At 35.8% G+C, this 19,320-nt stretch overlaps 1 protein-coding gene across 1 annotated transcript; it reads right to left on the minus strand.

Moving 5' to 3' along the window:
• Window positions 1-3,826: 3,826 nt before the first annotated feature.
• On the minus strand, window positions 3,827-15,925 carry LOC107704798 (hepatocyte nuclear factor 1-beta-B-like). The gene is made up of 10 exons (XM_016507826.1): window positions 15,877-15,925; window positions 15,407-15,764; window positions 13,199-13,398; window positions 11,853-12,129; window positions 11,314-11,534; window positions 9,749-9,894; window positions 9,207-9,345; window positions 5,062-5,211; window positions 4,871-4,968; window positions 3,827-4,497 (listed from the first exon to the last, which is right to left on the minus strand). The coding sequence occupies exons 1-10, from the start codon at window positions 15,923-15,925 to the stop codon at window positions 4,477-4,479; spliced, it is 1,659 nt and encodes a 552-aa protein (XP_016363312.1). The 3' UTR covers window positions 3,827-4,476.
• Window positions 15,926-19,320: the final 3,395 nt, after the last annotated feature.

A 19,320-nucleotide genomic window follows, 5' to 3' on the forward strand; every position in this document is an offset into this window, starting at 1 on the left:
AAAATAATGATCTTTAAAAAAGCATCATATGACCCCTTTAAAGTTACTGTATAATTAAGGTTTACCTATTTTAAGTACTTTTAAGTTGTGAAGAATATCTGCAGGGACATTTTTGCAAAGTATGTATTAATTTGGAGAGGAGGGGGGCCTTGGAGTAAAAAAGGTTGAGAACCACTGGCTTAGACAAATGTTTCACATGCTGAGAATGCTAACCTAACATATAAGTATATAAACCATAAATGTTTAAGAATCACTTAGGCTACCTCTGGGCGATTCATGATCAGGTAGATCTTGAAAAGTTTCTGAGGATCAGTTATGTACATATGGGCATCAAACGCTTCAAATTCGCTTATTCTGACAGAGGAACTATTCACCGATGACATCGACCCGCCTTCCGATCGCTGAGTTTCCACACATTCAGAATGGTTTCATTTTGGTGTGTTTAGTTGTTCTGCATGGATCTGTGTATGCAGTCCTTTGGCGTCTCCCTGTGGTCTTGTTTGGTATGGCAGGTTGACTTGTGCTTATTTGTTAAAGTTACTGTATAATTAAGGTTTACCTATTTTAAGTACTTTTAAGTTGTGAAGAATATCTGCAGGGACATTTTTGCAAAGTATGTATTAATTTGGAGAGGAGGGGGGCCTTGGAGTAAAAAAGGTTGAGAACCACTGGCTTAGACAAATGTTTCACATGCTGAGAATGCTAATTGCTGACCTAACATATACGTATATAAACCAAAAATGTTTAAGAATCGCTTAGGCTACCTCTGGGCGATTCATGATGAGGTAGATCTTGAACCACACGCTCACGCCAGAAAACTACTAATTGGCCAAAATGCTTCGTTTGACTTTTCGGAGATCATCTACTCTTCCCTGTGGATTACCTCTGACCTACTTTCTCTACGATCTGAATTTCTGCCTATTGAATTTTAGAATATTGAATTTGATGTTCCGAATTTACTCTTCATCTTGCAAACTTGAAGCTGTGTTTTAAAAAACTGAATATTTGCAGTCTAAGATTTCAGAACAAAAAAATTCGCTGTTTGAAAATACATGTCTATAAAACTCTCTAAAAAATATTCAGTTGTGTTAAATTTCAAATGTTTAATATTCAAGTTCAAAAAAATCTAATTCAGAACTATGTTAAATGCCACATAATATTCAGTTTTGTTAAATGACACTTGTCAATAATTCAAATGTACACAATACAAATTCAATTTGTTTTGTCATATTATAAGCTCCATATACCGCTCGGGGTCTGTACTTGATTCTGCAATGTTTTTCTCTTATGCTCACCAAGGCTACATTTATTTGATCAAATATATAGGAAACAGTATTATTGTGAAATGTTATTAAATTTTAAATTTAACATAATTATATATAATTTGAAATAGCTGTTGTCAACTTAAATATATTTTAAAATGTCATAAATTCCTGATAGCAAAGCTGAATTTTCAGCATCATTACTCTAGTGTTCAGTGTCACATGACTCATTTTAATATGACGATTTGCTGCTCAACAATTACTACAATTACTTTTTTTTTTCTTACAATAACATAAAAATGTTAAAAACAGTTTTGAAAGGTTTTTTTTTTCAGGATTTTTTGATTTGAAACAGGAATCATTACTGTCACTTGCTCCGTTTAATATTGTACATCCTTACAATAATAATAAAAGTTCTAATTTCTTTTTTTTTTAATTCTTACTGACACCAAACTTTCATAAAGATTTTGCAAATTATTTGCATAATTCCTGTAAATAATGAAAATAAATACAATAATATATACCTTACTTTAAAATGTTTGATGACTGAACAATATCTTTTGTCAGCATGTTTGAAACTGTCCAAGTGAACAAGTCAATGAGATCTCAGTATGGGGTCACTGTGGGCTGATGTTTGGCCTACACACTGGACCCCCTAATAGCTAGACAGGGGGTGGAAATTGTCAAGTAATAATAGCCCTTTCTCCAATTTTATCAGACCAGCATCATATTTGACCCACTGTGATTACCATGCAAAGCCAGTCAAGGCTGGAACTTTTGCACGAGACCTAAAAAAATACAAGAAAAGGTCTGTTTACATAGAGAGATCTACTCTCACAAGGGATATGCTGGTCATGCATTACCAACAGTTCATTAGAACAATAGAATCATAAGGGACCATTGAATCTTTACAGCTCAAATAAAGCATTGTTGTACAGAAGAACAATAGTGTCACAACAAACCCACAAACGTTACAGTTCTGCTTTTAAACTCTCCAGAATGTCTTGGATAATCTGTTGATAAAGCAACTTGTTTTGAATCCTGAACATTCCTTTAACACTAAGCTATGGCAGTGTGGGAAGTGCACGGAGGATTACAGGAGTAAAGTCAGCTTTTCTGTCTCCTGTCTTTCTGACCTTTGACCCCAGTGAGTGTCCAGCAGTAGCTACGTAAGATCTCTTCTGCCGACCTGTCCTGAAGGGCATGTCTGCACATTCACTGCTCCACGCCTCCACGTTGTCCTCATCCCAGCATGTGTCCTCTGCTGCCTCTTCTGGACTTTACAGGAGAAACTATTATGCTAAATGCTAACATGTTACAATTACAATACAGTGGATTCAGTTCATACACAGACTAGTTCAGAAACTTAGGATGATATGGATCTGCAGAAAAAATGTGATGGAAAGCTTTAGCTTGTTACTAATGATATGTTTGTTGTTGAGATCAATGTACTTTCACTAATAAAGGCACCATTGTTAAATGAAGGACTTCAGGAACATCTTAGTCTCAACGCTTTTCTGAACATGTAAGGATAGTAATTGTAAGCCATTTTAATTCCTTCTATTTAATTTCCTTCTGAAATTATTCTAATATGCTGATTTGGTCCTCAAGAAACATTCATTATTATCAGTGTTGAAAACAGTTGTGCAGCTTAGTATTTTTGAGGATTCTTTTATAAATAGAAAGTTCAAAAGAACAGCATGTAGAAGTCTTTACTGTAACTTTTTATCAATTGAATGCATCCCTGCTGAATAAAAGTGTTCATTTCTTTAAAAAAACAAAAAAAACGAACAGAACCCCACTGTATTTGCAATGGTCCTCTTCTTCTGTAACAATAACAATAGCATAACTGAATTGCCTACATAAAGCAAACAATCTCAAATGTAATAACTTTTTGTTTTGGGCAACAAACAATTCTTTATCTTTACTTTGCACAAGGAGCGACCCAATGCTGCATGTGCTAAATGTTGCATATTTTCCTATTATTTTCTGAACTATGTAAAAATTTAGAACCACTGCCATTTCAATTAAGAAAATTAAGCAGTAGTGGTTTTCTTCAGTGTCAACGACTGGTACAGTTTACTTTTGTAGTCATCCACTAATTAATCCCCAGGGTCTTGGTTTAGGTAATTTAGTTTCCATGGAAAAAACTGTTATCACATGCTAGAGAAGTCATGTGAGAAGAGCCAAGGAAATGACTTCACCTGTTCACTTCCTAAAGGTGAACTCAGATGCTACATGCATGCCCATTGAACAGTGAGACAACAAGGGAAATAGACCTAATGGGGCATGGAAAACAAAAACACACCCTTTTATTGCCCATCTCGGTCTCTACCTCTCCTTCACACCTCTGAGTTTCCATTAGTGTGTGAAAACATTTACAATGCAAACTGTGGTCCTACTTTCTGCCATAGTACATTACCGGACAAACATTTTTGCTGCAATAAATAATGAATAATTAATCAAATGTCTCATTAATTAATAAAAATGAGCACCAGAGCCAAAAGATATTCTTCAAAAATGTATTATTTATCAATTTACACATATATAAATATGATTGAGGTGATTCCAAAACATATAAAAAACAGCAAAGCCTTTATATATATTCTACAGTGGAGTACGATGGAGTAGTGTGAAATCAATCCCTGAGAAGCAATTATATTTATAGCATCTTTTGGGATCACTTTTATGTGCAAGTCCATGTGCATTGAAATGGAAAGACCATTTTGATATTGGGGAAAAAAAACGTGAATTTACACGGTAATGTGATGATTTTCTTTTAGAATATGGGATACATTTCAAATCTCAAATGTGTGTATGGAAAAAAAAAAAAACGTATCTGTGAAACGACTGACTTTTTTTTTTTCCTGTTGTCTTGCCTGAAAAGTTGACCTTATTTTACAACAATCCATATTTTCTTATTAAATTGTATGTACAGTATCACTGAAGATTTCATCACCTAAAACCAATGGGTGTGAAAGCTTCGGCTCAGTATTTAATCGTCTTAGCAAGTTCTGCCATTTTGTTCTGTCATCCATTATGGCTTAAAGGCATAATATACCAATCACTAGTCTTCATTTGATGCAGAATCCAGAGGCGGTGCTGCTCCTGTTGGTTCTCCATGCTGACAGGTTACCAAAGTAACCGAGAAACGCAGATATCATGCACTGCTGTTGCTAAGCTGCAGAGGAAGTTCTTGCTCCGGTGCATTTGTTCACCAGGCCTGCAAAGGACACTGCAGTGACAACAGAGAGTAACAATTATACATCTTAATGACCAATACGGATATGCACAGTTTATGTATATAGAGAGAAATATCTGTATAAAAATCTATCCACCTTATTTTCCATTTTCTGTGAATGTGCAAGACTTCTGATTCATTAGCTGCTGTAGTTAATAACTAGAAGAATAACACAAGTGTTCTAAACACAAGTGTTTATGATTATGATAATATGTCAAAAATAACATAAATACCAGTTTGCAATATCAAGCAGTGTTTTTGTACAGCTAAAATAACTGGAAGCGAATGACACCGGAAGCCTCGTGCATTCAAGTTACAAATGGCCAAACATGAGGTGGATAAAAAGTACAGGAAACTGAAGTTTGACCTGCTTGCTGGAGCCCAGGTGTGAGATGGTGCTGGTGTCCATGGTCGTGTATCGAGATGGATGGGAAAACTGGCCAACTTCTTGTTTGGGAGAGTACACTGAAAAAGACAAGCAAAATGTGAGTTTTGCACATCGTTATTCAGAATCACAATGTTTTCTGCTGTCATAAGATGAGAAGCAATTGTATTTACTGTGTGACTGTGTGAAGGGCTGCTGGGAGATGTGAGCTGTGGTCAGCTGTGTCAGGCTGGTGCTCTGAGGGAACTGCATGGGCTGCAGGGTTGTGAGTCCAGACAAGCTGTTGATGACAGGCACACTCTGAGACTGAGGAGACGTCAGACCTGGAAAAACATTAACACTGTTAAAGTCATAACTTTTCGGGTCAAAGTGTTCTACAATAACTAAAATAATAATAATCCTTTATAGATACTATACTTAATATATTATTTAAATGACATATATATCAGGATGGATTATTATAGTTAACTAAACTAGACTAAATGTTTGCAAACTGATTAAACAGAATTTTCCCATCAAGAAAAAGCATTTCTTTCCTTAGTATTTTTCACCTCCAGGCTCTTGATGCATTATGTTTCCTTCTGGAGCATCAGTGAGCGTTTGAACCTTTTGTAATAGTTGCATGTAAGTCCCTCAATTGTCCTCAGTGTGAAAAGATGGATCTCAAAATTATAGAGTCACTGGAGAGGGTTCAAATATGCAAAAGATGCTGAAAAACCATAGAATTTGTGGGACCTGAAGGATTTTTCTGAAGAGCAGCGGGCAGTTTAACTGTTCAGGACAAACAAGGGACTCATGAACAACTATCATAAAAAAAAAAACAGTTGTGGATCATTCAGGTAACAACACCGTATTAAGAATCAAGAATATGTAAACTTTTGAACGGAGTCCTTTTTATAAATTCAACTATTATTTTCTCTTGTGGACTATATGTAAACGTCTTTTATGTGGAATATTTTATTCAGGTCAGTACTAAATAAAAAACAACATGCATTTTGTATGATCCCTCTTATTTTGGTAAAATAATTAACATTTTGCAGAACTTAAAAAAAACTTAAATTAGATATTTGAAAAATAACTCTGATCAAAATTAGAGAACACTTACAGATACCTCCAAGTCATTGGTGTTAATTTGGCACATGGTGCTAATTTCCTTAATTAATTATATGACAAACTCTATTTAACTGGCAGCATTCCTCCAATTTTCACTGAGATTGCAAAGATGGCGGGCTGCTCTTAAGTTGACTGAAAGCCTGCGACAGGAGGCGGTCCAGATGAAGGCCAAAGGGATGACCCTTTCAGCCACTGCAAGAGAAGTTGGTTGTTCCAAATCTGTAATTATCCAAATATTGCAGTTTTACAATGACACTAATTCATTCAAGTCCCCCAAAAAGACTGGTTGTCATGTAAGACAAATGCACGAGAAGGTGGGATAATGCGGAGACTCTCAATGGGGAATCGATTCAACACTGCAGCTGGAATTGCTCGCCAGTTCAGCGCTGATCAGGGTAAGGTTCTGTCTCTGCACGTTTAGGAGAAGTCGGACTGAAAGCGCACTCTGCAGTGACCAAGCCTCTCATCAGCAGAAAGAATCAAAAGGCAAGACTCATCTTTGCTGAGGAGCATGTTGTGTGGAGAGAGAAGAAGTGATCCAAAGTTCACTTTAGTTATGAGAGCAAGTTTAATTTATTTGGGTCTGATGGGAAACATTTGTTCAGCGTCAAACTGGGGAAAGACTGAAGCCAAAGTGTGTAAAGAAGTCAGTGAAAGGTGGAGGAAGATGTTTCATGTTTTGGGGGATGTTTTGTGCAGCAGGAGTTGGGCCTCTTATACAGCTACATGGCAGACTGAATGCAAATGTTTATCAGAACCTCCTTCAGCAACATGTGGTTCCTTCGCTGCAAGCATCTCCCAATCAGCCTGCAATTATTATGCAAGTCAATGCCCTCGTCACACTGCAAATCTGGCAAATCCTTGGCGACAAAGTTATGGCTAAGAAACCCACTACAGTTACCGAACTATGGAAGAGACTGGAAGAAGAGTGGACCAAGACCACACAAGAGCAGTGTGAGAAACTAGTGATATCCTGCGGCCGCCGATATGCTGAAGTCATTCAAAGCAAGGGCCTCTACACTTCCTACTAATTTCTGACAGCTGTAACCCTCCAAAATTTGAGTTGTAATATTCTTTAATAAAGGTTTTTGTCGAAATGCCTTGGAAATTTTGTCAAACATGTTCGTAGAATAGTGGTTACTATTCTACTATTCTAATATTACCTACAGCTAATATTCCTTTACATTTTGAGCGATGAAGATTAACAATATTTCAGAAAAAATCAAGTATTTATAGATTGTTCTCTAATTTTGATCTCCACTGTATAAGCAGCATTTAATGAGTTAGATATTTGAAAGGGCTCCTAGTTCAAACGAATATGGCAGCAGGTCTCTGCCAGATGCTGCCTCTGAGCAGTGGGAGTTGATCTCACACACACACACACACACACACACACACACACACACACGTCTAGCGGAGCAACACGCAGTTGTAGTTGCCCTGTAACCAGAGCTCAGATAGGATAAAATATCAAACTGCAAATGTCTCTCCAGTCTGAAGCTCAGCCTGCAATTTTTATGCAAGTCAATGCCCTCGTCACACTGCAAATCGGGTAAAGCAGTTCCTTGAAGCCAAGAACATTGAAATAATGAAATGGCCGGCCCAGAATCCTGATCTAAACCTGATTGAAAATCTCTGGAAAATACTTGGCGACAAAGTTATGGCTAAGAAACCCACTACAGTTACCGAACTATGGAAGAGAATGGGTAATATTCTTTAATAAAGGTTTTTGTCGAAATGCCTTGGAAATTTTGTCAAACATGTTCGTAGAATAGTGGTTACTATTCTACTATTCTAATATTACCTACAGCTAATATTCCTTTACATTTTGGGAGGGTTTCTGTAACAATTTATGTTGCAATAAAAATAAATAAATAAAATAGGGGGCCACAACCTACACTTTTCAGTATTTTAAGTCCATTTATAATGTTCTTTTTGCACCAAAACAGTCACATTATAGTTTTCCATGATAATTTGAATGCTTAAACACAGGATGATTTTGCTATTGTACATTTAAGACTTAAAAATGAACCTGTAAATGAACTCTGTTATGACTGCCTGATGTCTGTTTACTGGATTATGCAAGTGTACAAACATGAACTCAAATGTGTGACCAATGCATAAAAACGTGTTCTTGCGGTACTGTGGCGGTCACACACCTCAGAACTCAAGGGGGCGACAGAGTGACCTTTAAACTTCTGTCATTAAACCAGATGTGTTATCATTCAGGTAGCTGGCTCTAAACATGTTTATAAGATCTAACTAGATCACCAAGATGCTTACCAAACTATTACTTCTGCTATCAAAACATTGTTTGTTTGAGAATCCCAACTAGCACAGCAATAGTGGCTCAACCAAACTCAGCTTGGGGGCGGGGCTGTCTGTTAGACTGACTAATGAGAGGAGGAGGAGTATGTGTTTGGGGAAATTGTTTGAATTGTTTTTTTGCAACTCTATTTAATAACTATTTAGAAAAAATGAATGAGGACATTTTGACAGTGTAGGGTAAGGATAAATTAATATTGTAATCAACTGTAAAAAAGACACAGTAAAACCTGTTACCTTACCTTACCATATTACTATGTAAAATGGTAAATTGTGCATTTTGGGTGCATGGTAAATTTGCAAGTAAAAACTATGAATGACTGTATTTACAGTAAAAAATTAAAAAACAAATAAAACAGTAAAAGGACATTCCCAGAAGTCCCTGCATGACAGATCACATACGATTATATTTTATATAAATAATGTTGTTTCTTCTCTTTTTTTTTGTTACATTTTCTGTGATTTACTTAATGTATATTACATTATTTTAGTGACATGTATGTTACCCTGATGATGTTTTTGTGTCTATGATCCTGTGCATCATGGTTTTATGGTTATGATGAAAACATGATGATTTATCATATGGCTTTCTGTGTTGCCACTGTTATTATTATAGTGGTTATCAGTACATTTAACAGTACAGATAAAAAAAAAAAGATTTTGGTATTAACATTGCATCACTAAATAATATATATCGTTATAAGTTGGCACCAATGTTGTAATACCTGAAACACTGTCACCATATTTTTTACAGCTGCCGTTTCTTTACTGTAAATTTAACAGGTTTTTTTTTTTTTACAGTGTACATACATACCACAGTTTAAGAACCAAAATGATGTAAGATATGAAGAAGGATGAAATAAAATGGTGATACACTCACTTTGAGCAGCCAGGCTCATAATGAGGCTCTGTGCTTGCTGATGATGATGATGATGATGATGATGATGAGACGACTGAGACAGACTATGAATGTTGGTCAAAGTGCTCACAGGTGGCAAAACTCCACCAGAGACTGAGATCTGGACACACACACATACATGCATACACTCAATGTAAATACATATAAGGTACACAAACACTTTGCAAGTTAGAGCATGATTCTTTGCTCTGGTGCAAAACGTTGTTTTGGACTGTGAGTGCGCACTAACATAACAAATGTTTATTGGGGGGGCCAATTCACACCAGCCATAAAAGTGAACAAATGTGCACTGCCTGCACATGCTAGATCAATGCTCTCTTTGACCTAGTTGAGTCAGTTTTCAAATAAAGGCGACTTTATCAATCATGTCTGTAAAACGTACATTGATCTCTGCGACTACATGCATACTTTCGGGTTGAAAAAAGGGCTGGTAGACCCATACTTGTCAAAGCGTGCATTGTGACTACACAATAATCTGGACACTAAAACAGATTTTGCTTTACCATTTTGGCATCCGTCGATAGCAAGCCGTGGCAGGGGTCCAGACTACCCGGAGACACCTGTTGCAATACTGACTGGCTGCTGCCATGGTGACTGATGGTCGTCGAGGAAGTGACCTCACTGGTTCCTTGTTGACTGTACCTGAGTTCTGCATTGAAAAACATAAGAAACATATTTTTTAACTGTATTGCTGTGCACATTTAATGCTTTCAGAACAAAAAAAAATTTCATTTTGTTGTTCTGTCACGCTGAAAACGGCAAGAAAATAAAACTGCTAGTCGCACATACTGACCTGATTCTGTCTATCTTTATTTGACCTCGTTGTGTAGCTGTAAAAATGCAGCTAAAATGATAAGAGTCTGCAGTCCAAACAGTGAAAGGCCTTTATCAGACCGTCTATTCCTTAAATGCATTCTCATAAACCTATCTCAAAATGGATTATGCTAAATGTTGTGCCTTTTCTTGCTCTGGGCAAACAAATACAATCAAAGAGCTTTTGAACAGTTGGAGGTCAGTGACTGTAGCAGAACACACAGGTTGAGCAAACACGCTGTTCTCTGACTCACTCTCTTGACGTAATATTAATCCAATCGCAAACATTCTGCGGAATTCGGTCCATTTCACAGGCTGACAGTTTACAGCTTTTCAACAGAACAGTGTCCTCCTTTTGTAGTTGTCAAATGTTAAGCTGAAGCATTTTGATTTTATTATATGATCATTTTAAGCTATTGCATGATCCTTCTGGGTTTAAAATACTTTTTTCCAACCAGCTATCGATCTTCTGAGGGAGAGAATGTGTGCTGCACACCCTCCCAGACACAAAACTTGAACCTTGACTTGACCTAAAGATTGCGGTAAGCGATTTTATGTCCTTCTGTATCACATGTGTCTGCGGGTGCGGTTGTGTGTTTTGTTCACACACTAATGGGACGGAGGAATTCCAATAAAACACACACACTGCATCTGTGACCATGTTTACACCTGATAGTAAGACTCAAAATGGTTAATTTTGGCGGCTGTAATTACCAGTAACTAAAACTATTAAAAACATTTTTGTTAGTTGAAATAAAGCTGCAGTAATGTATAATAAACTGTAATTTCTTAGTTTCAGAAATTAAACTAAACGAAAATTATAAATGTTGTCTTGTCAATTAACAGAAATGTTTAAGTTGAAGCACTAAAATCACTAACTGTAAATAAATAAAAATAAAACTGAAATAAAAATCAATTAAACCTACACAGTAATATGTAAAAAAAATACATATCAAAATGATTCAAAATTAAACTAAAATTAAAACAAAACTGAAAATACAAAAATAAAAGCTGATTTGAAATATTAATAAAAACTATGATAGTATTTAAATAATACTTGGTAGACATCAGATCATCCAAGACAGATATTAAAGGGGTCATATGATGTTGCTAAAAAGAACATTATTTTGTGTATTTGGTGTAATGAAATGTGTTTATGCGGTTTACATGGAAAACTTGAAATCGCATCATATGACCCCTTTAATATCAAGTGTAAACAAAGCCTGTGAGTATTTGCACAACAGTGAAATCTTACTTGAATCTGAGCTGCTGAGATGGTGCTGGGTATGTGATGATGGATGGGACAACAGGGGGTTCATGCTGTGCGTTGGATACGTATCCATAGCCAACTTCTGTCTGAAGGCTTCCTCCTTACGCCGATTAGCAAACCAGTTGTACACACGCACCTCTGTGACCAGGTTAGATCCAAGTCCATGAGCTTTAGAGGGCGACACACCCCTCTGAACACACTCTGCCCTGAAAGCAATGCATAAAATAAGGAACTAGTATTTGTACATTCCATTTTTATTTGAATGCATTTAAGACATCTAAATACAAAAGAAAATAAGAAACAAATGTAATTAATGTATTAACACTTTGTAATAAAATATATATGTATGAAGTATAAATAAAAATAAATAAATAATTGTCCTATTAAAGTGCAAGAGGATATCATTTTTTGTGATTGTACTGATATAATAAAATGCAATACATATATGATATAATACATCTAAAAATAATATAATACAATAAAATAAGAAACATCTCTCTAGAAGGCAAGAGAGAGAACATTACCTGTTGCATTCCTCTACCAACGCTTCCCTTTCTTCTTTGCTGGGGTTCTTCTGTCGTTCATAAGCCTGGTAGAGTATCTCCTGAGATGCTGGACCCCATTTGAAGCGGTTTCGTCTCATCTTTTTAGAGCCTGGCTCCCCCTCATCTCCGATTGGTCCTCCAGAACCTCCCGCAGCCCCCGAACTGAGTCCGGTATGATTGAATTCTGGGAAAAAAAACAGGACCTGATCCTGACTGCCTGAGTCACTGGGGTCAGAGCCCTGAACACGGTCGAACTCTGCGGAAATAAGAGGGGGACACGATTGGGGCAGAGTAAGGCAGAATCATGATAGATAGTGTTTGGATGGGGAAGTCCATAATGAAGGCGCAATTTTGAGAAGGGTAAAAATGGATCCAAAAATGGAGCCAAAAATTAAAGTGTCCTTCATTAATGTAGGCTATTCAGAGTAAGTATTTAACACATATTCCTAATAACAGTCTACACGTTTATGAATAAGTATGTTTTACTTTTTCTGAGTGGCGTCTGTTCTATACAACCAAAGAAACAACAACAGGATATAAAAATGGATTCACAAAAGAGACTTTTAATACTGATTTTATGTAGATTTAAATAAATGTGGTGGATAATTAATAAAATAATTTATAATAGTGTGCTTTAAAATGTAATATAATAAAACACAAAACATAAATACATGTGGTGGATAATTTATCAAATCATTTATAATAGTGTACTTTAAATGTAATATAATAAAATATGAAACATGTTTTGCAAATACACACGCACACATATAAAATATACAACAACATATGCATAACAAAATAATAAAACCAGATGCAAACAAATAATTAAAAAAAATAAACAGAGCTTTAAAATAAATAAATGTCACTTGGCATTATATTTTTGTTAGGCTGTATAATGCAAAGAGATTCATTCATTTGAAGCGTGGCTAAAAAATGTCAAAATACTTTAGGTAACACTTTACAATAAGGTCCCATGAGTTAATGCATTGACTAACATTAACTAACAGTATTTATTAAGTGTTGTTTACATTTAATAAAATAGCTGTTTATTGTTAATTCTGAGGTCTATTAAATAATATTAACAGATACAACTTTTTATTTCATTTTAATGTATTGGTAAATGCTGAAACTAAGAATAAGAATTAAACGAACTTTTTCACTTTCAGAATTTTAAATGTTTTAGAAGCATTTTTCTTTCATGTTAACTAACGTAGTTAACTAATGTTAACAAATGGAACCTTATTATAAAGCGTTACAAAAACCCGGCTACGTTCTTATGTTACAGATGGTAAAGATTTGAACATTATGTTAGGAGGCTGACTTACGTCTTTCGATTTCGCGCTGTTTCTGGACATACCAGGTGTAAAGCGCGGCTCGTTTGGTCGTCTTCATCGGCGTGCCTTTATTGAGGTGCTGCGACAGGTGAGACTGATTGAGCCCCGTCACGTCCACCACCTCGCGCTGAGGAATATTGTGCTGCTGCATGTAGCCTTTGACGGTGCGCGCCACGCGCCACGGGTCCTCGCTGCCAAACACAGCACCCAATGCTATCATGAGCATTCACAAGGAACTATGCATTATTTGTATGCGTTTATGTCGTTTGTTCGTGTAAAATGATGCCTTTATGTTTTGAAATGTCGAAGCATGTAAATAATTAATGTACAAACGTATAAAATAGGCTACAATTAATAATCGACATGCAATGACATTTAATAATAATTCAATAAATAAATAAAAATAGCATCCAATATATTCCAAAAGTATTTTTATTCAAGGTAAAAAAAAAATTTAAATTTCTAAAAGAGACTTTCACCCTCGATACTTAGCCTAGTCGACAGTCATTTGGGATTCATAGGCTAAGCGTATATATAAGAACAATATAATAATTAAGAAATAGTCATGTTATAATATTATGCGCGACATTTGTAGGCTATATCATTTAAAATATAAGCCTACGACGACAAATATCGCCTTTTAATTGGGCTATATTTGTGAAATAAATATTGACCAGCACTCCGCATATAGCCTACAACGAGTAAAACGCTTGTGGTCGTTTTAATACGCTTAAACGAAAAAGGAAAATGTCTGCTAATGTTTGTTTGGGGAAATAACCCCTCACATTAGAGAGTGCTCGAGGATGTTGATTTAAGACTATAACTTCGGACAATGAATAACTAGATATCTTTTCCCTCTATTCATACGACATTGTGTATCTTTCTGTTGATGATTTATAGAAATAAATTAATAACAACTACACGTGGTTTCGTTTTGACTTACGTCAATCTTCTTATACTTTTAAATAGGAACGTTTCGATTTTTGCTCACATTTACAAAAAGTTACATATTTTAGCTACTAATTAAAACAATAGGCCTATTAAAATAATACCGAAAAGATCAATAATAACTAGGCTACATCACAGTAATTTTGGTAGTCTATTGGTTGTCATATCATTTTATAAATGTTTTGACATGCAAAAAGTTGAAACAAATAAATAATAGGATAAAACTGAATCGTTTCAGTGCACTAGGTCAAACTTTACGCTAGGGTTTGTTACAGTGTAATTAGCTAAGTTTCTACTGAGAAATAAGAACTAGGCACACTGTTATTTGTGACCCTGGACCACAAAACCAGTCATAAGGGTCAATTTTTCGCAATTGAGATGTATAAATAAATATATTTGAAAATCTGGAATCTGGGGGTGCAAAAAAATCAAAATATTGAGAAAATCACCTTTAAAGTTGTCCAAATTAAGTTCTTAGCAATGCATATTAGGCTACTAATAAAAATTTAGTTTTAATATATTTACAGTAGGACGTTTACAAAATATCTTCATGGAACATGATCTTTACGTAATATCCTAATGATTTTTGGCATAAAATAAAAATCAATAATTTTGACCCATAAAATGTATTTTTGGCTATTGCTACAAATACGACTTAAGACTGGTTTTGTGCTCCAGGGTCACATTTTTATTGATCTGCTCATTGTTCGCACTGTTCTTTTTACTGCTACTGAAATTTTAAAAATAAATAACATGTAGGCCTACTGTGTAATGTAACATGTTGCCCTGAATTATCTGCATATAATATTTTAATAAGACGCCATGTAGTTAATGAACTGAAAAGTCAAGTATCTGAATAACTCACGACAGCATGCGCTCGACCTCCGCGCGCTGCTCCGCGGCCTCCTCGGTGTTGAGAGACTGCAGCTCCCGCAGGATCGGCGGCGTGTCGAAGTCATCCCCGTCATCCGAGCCTTCATCACCGGACAGTTTGCCCCCTTTACCCTACAGTGTATTTTTGGCTATTGCTACAAATACGACTTAAGACTGGTTTTGTGCTCCAGGGTCACATTTTTATTGATCTGCTCATTGTTCGCACTGTTCTTTTTACTGCTACTGAAATTTTAAAAATAAATAACATGTAGGCCTACTGTGTAATGTAACATGTTGCCCTGAATTATCTGCATATAATATTTTAATAAGACGCCATGTAGTTAATGAACTGAAAAGTCAAGTATCTGAATAACTCACGACAGCATGCGCTCGACCTCCGCGCGCTGCTCCGCGGCCTCCTCGGTGTTGAGAGACTGCAGCTCCCGCAGGATCGGCGGCGTGTCGAAGTCATCCCCGTCATCCGAGCCTTCATCACCGGACAGTTTGCCCGCTTTACCCTGCGAGCTGGTGAGAGTCAGAAACACCGGCTTGGAGTCATTGGAGTCGCTGCCGCCGTTGACACTAGCCGGGGACAAGGGTTTTTCCATTTTTATTCCGAATTCGGCAGGACACGGACATAAATCCTCCAGCGCCTGGACCAGCACATCCTTAGTGATCCCGGAGTCCAACAAGGCGCTCAGGAGCTCAATCCGGTCTCGTTGAAAGTCCTCGCGACCTTAACAAGCGTGTGAAATTAACTGAAATTAAAAATGTTTTTAAGAACTAGAAAACACGAGACTAAAGCGTCTTTACGCAAAGTTTTGCAGTTGTCCGGAGCACGAGCGCACCTGCTGAAGGAAGTAGTTCCACGTTCCTGATGGGCGGAGCTGACTTCATGGTCATTGGCTGTTGCACCTTATGCAAATGATGTTTACTCAGTTATGAATATGCTAATATAAATTAGGCTTATTCAAGTATACGTGTTTGAAATGTTCAGTCTTGACGTGTTTTGATACCTTTGGGGTAACTTTCCATATTAACCTTTTAAGACCCGAGAAAAGATTTTTAGGAAAAAAAATAGTTTTTTTCATGTCTTTACATTGTTTAGAGCATAAACAAAAATGTAAAAAAAAAAAAATAAATTTTAAATGATATTTCGTTCATAAGTTATGCTATGTCCTCGGTAGAGGACATCGGAACTCAATTAAAAAAAATTAAAAAAAAGACATGAATGAACATGCATAGGCAAAAACAATAGATTTTTTAAATCACCAATACATTTTTAGTTTTCAGGATTTTTTTTTTTTTTACCAAACTTTGTATAAAGATGATTCTCAATTATGTTATAACAGAATGATTTGATATACCATTTTTCTTTCTGCAAAATGTGTGTAAAATGGCCATAAACAGGTTTTCTCATTATATACAATGTATCTATAAACTACATCTAATTTGCATATTCATGTGTTTTTGGGGCAACATGTAATGAAACAAGAAGTGTAATAATGGGAGTACTAATTGACAAGATTTTCATAATAATATATCATATTTCATAGGAATATTGAAACATAATTTCTTTCACTATTCATTTGTTGTGTCTCCCAAACTTTAAATGATAATTACAAAATATTATCATATTTCCATAAAGTGTCACTAAATTAATATCAGACATTTTTGATGACCAAGGAGAGGGAGTGGTCATGGTGAAACATCCAATCATTTGGTATCTCTGAAAAGGCCTGCATGTGCTCTGTACAGGACATCCAGACTTAAAACTGTGGCATGTATAGTCTCAGAGAAATTCACTAAAATATAATGTCCTCATATGAGGATGCAGGGTCTCAGGAGGACTACTATATGCCACTATATAAATAAATAAATACTGCCTTATAAACATATTATATCTAAACATATCTAAATAAATACTTTTTTAATTCCTTCATTTCATTTATTTACTTTATCTTAAATTAAGCTTACATTTCTAGATATTTTTTCACCAAAGGCAGCTCTTATCAGTAGACCCAATGCTGAAATAAAAGATACTAGATTAATTGGTATATTTATTTGTTAGTTTTAGTTCCTGTAGTGTTTCTAGTTTTGCAACCGTTTTGTGAGGGGAAATCACTTATCGTAGATCCACACTGCATTTTCATCATTCCTCCTCATTCTTTGCCATTTCTTTATTTATTTGATTCTGGAAAGAGAAATCTGACTTTTAGATGGGCAAGAACATTGATCAGCACATCAGCAGTAAAAGTGTGAAAATTCAGCATTTTTGTTTCTTCCATAAATAGACTGAAATAAAATCGCTATATAAAAAGATCATATGAAACGTCTGAAATCTTATACCACAATGTGCGTTATTCACAAGACCAGATCTGCTGCTGGAACAGAATTTTAATGCATGCTGCATTTCAACCTTTCTCACACATTTTGGGCACTGGTCAGTTCTCAATGATTAACAGCAGTTAATACCAAACTTACAGAAATTACATATTTTTTTCCAGGATGTGAAACTACTTCTGTTGTGAAAGCTGCAGTGGAGTGTGACTGTGTCGGACGAATAATTTGTTCGTTTTTTCTCTTCGGACCAAGAGGTTTTTATGTTGTTCCTTGACACTATCAAAGGCTCTGCTGTCTCCCCGACAAAGCCTCTTCCTTTTCCTCCACTGGTAGTTGTTGTAAATATGGCTAATTTGCCTGCAGTTTGAACCCAAAAGTATTATTAATGTCACCAAGCCATCAGAGTTGGCCAGTCCGTTCATAGATATTTGATTGAAGGATTTACAGATACATTACATATGATATACTTTTGTAAGAATGGCTGGAATATGCTAAAATTATGCATTTAGTAAAACTTTTATAAGCTGGGGAATCAGTGACCAGAAAGATGAGTTCCGGTCAGTAAGCTGGACCTTGAGTTGGACTCAAAAGGACACATAAACACAAGTACACACACACACACACTGTGAGCCTGAGAGAGATGGAGAGAAGTTTATTTCTGTATAAAAATGACACGATAGCTGGTGTTCTGAATGACAGATGAGGTCTCGAGGCATTTTTTTGTCTGTGTTTGCAGTGACAGAACTGTGACCACAGGTGTTACACCATATAAAGACTCTGTTGATCACTTTGTTAGACATTAACCTCACTAATCTAACCTGCATGAGCTTCCTTTTCATGATGATGAGCATGATTATGATTGTTTTGTGTTATAAAACAGCCTAGGTGTGTGAATACACACACACCACACATTTTTCTATTTATATTTCCTATAATATTTTAGGGATGAATTACAAACAAATTCAAGGATTAGACATTTAAATTGCAGATGTTTTTGTTTCAAAAAAAAAAATGCAGTTTTTCTTTTTTCTTAAACTAATTCGTGTCATTCTTGTTGACATGTTTAGGGTGGGAGAACTGATCAGGAATATTACATTATATATTGAGTCTGATAAACGTGCAAGTGCACAACTGACCGAAAAAAGCTCTGAGCGTTTGTCAAAACTAAAGTGACTGAAAGCCATCAGAGTCATTTCCTTTAAGGAGGCAGAGGAGCAAATGAGATCAGTCGCAGAGGAAATAAGGAGTGTGAGTGGAGCTACTCTCCCAGAACAGACTGCAGCTCTCAAGCCCCGCCAATATACACTTACTGAAATCTGTCTATCTATATAAACAAATCCCAACAGTGATCTAGACTGAATTAAGTGTCAGTAAAAACAGGAGTAAAACAGTGCAGGCTGTGACTGAAGGAATCAGGTGGTAATCAAAGGAAGTGAGACAATCCTCATAGCTTTAGCTAGGAGAAAACATTCAAGGGGTGAACATCATAGTGAAAGAAGGAAATTAACTTTCACAAACACAGTCAGGATCACTGGGAAATCAAACACTGGGAAAAAAAGGACTTGAGGTTTGGATTGAGGAGTCCTAATAAGTGGGCCCAAATTTTGGCATTTTCTTCATTGATTTGGGGTAAAATTCTATTAAATTCATTATTGTATTGGTAGCTGAAAACATCATTAAATTTGGCAAATTATTGAATAAACTTGAAAATAAACTTTTAATAAAGCACACAGACTCCATATGGGCCTACTAAGAATCAATTGCAGTTTGCAAACATCTGTCTATCGAGACAATTTTGCTTTATTTTTTACACCAACATTTTTCATAGTGAAAGAAGTTTACATTTTTGTCTGAGCTGTCATTTTAATTACATGCAGCTAGTTTTATATATATATATATATATAGTGTTGGGGAAAGTTACTTTTAAAAGTAATGCATTACAATATTGC

This window comes from Sinocyclocheilus anshuiensis, unplaced genomic scaffold (assembly GCF_001515605.1).
Source record: "Sinocyclocheilus anshuiensis isolate Anshui unplaced genomic scaffold, SAMN03320099.WGS_v1.1 scaffold2304, whole genome shotgun sequence".
Lineage (NCBI taxonomy): Eukaryota > Metazoa > Chordata > Actinopteri > Cypriniformes > Cyprinidae > Sinocyclocheilus > Sinocyclocheilus anshuiensis.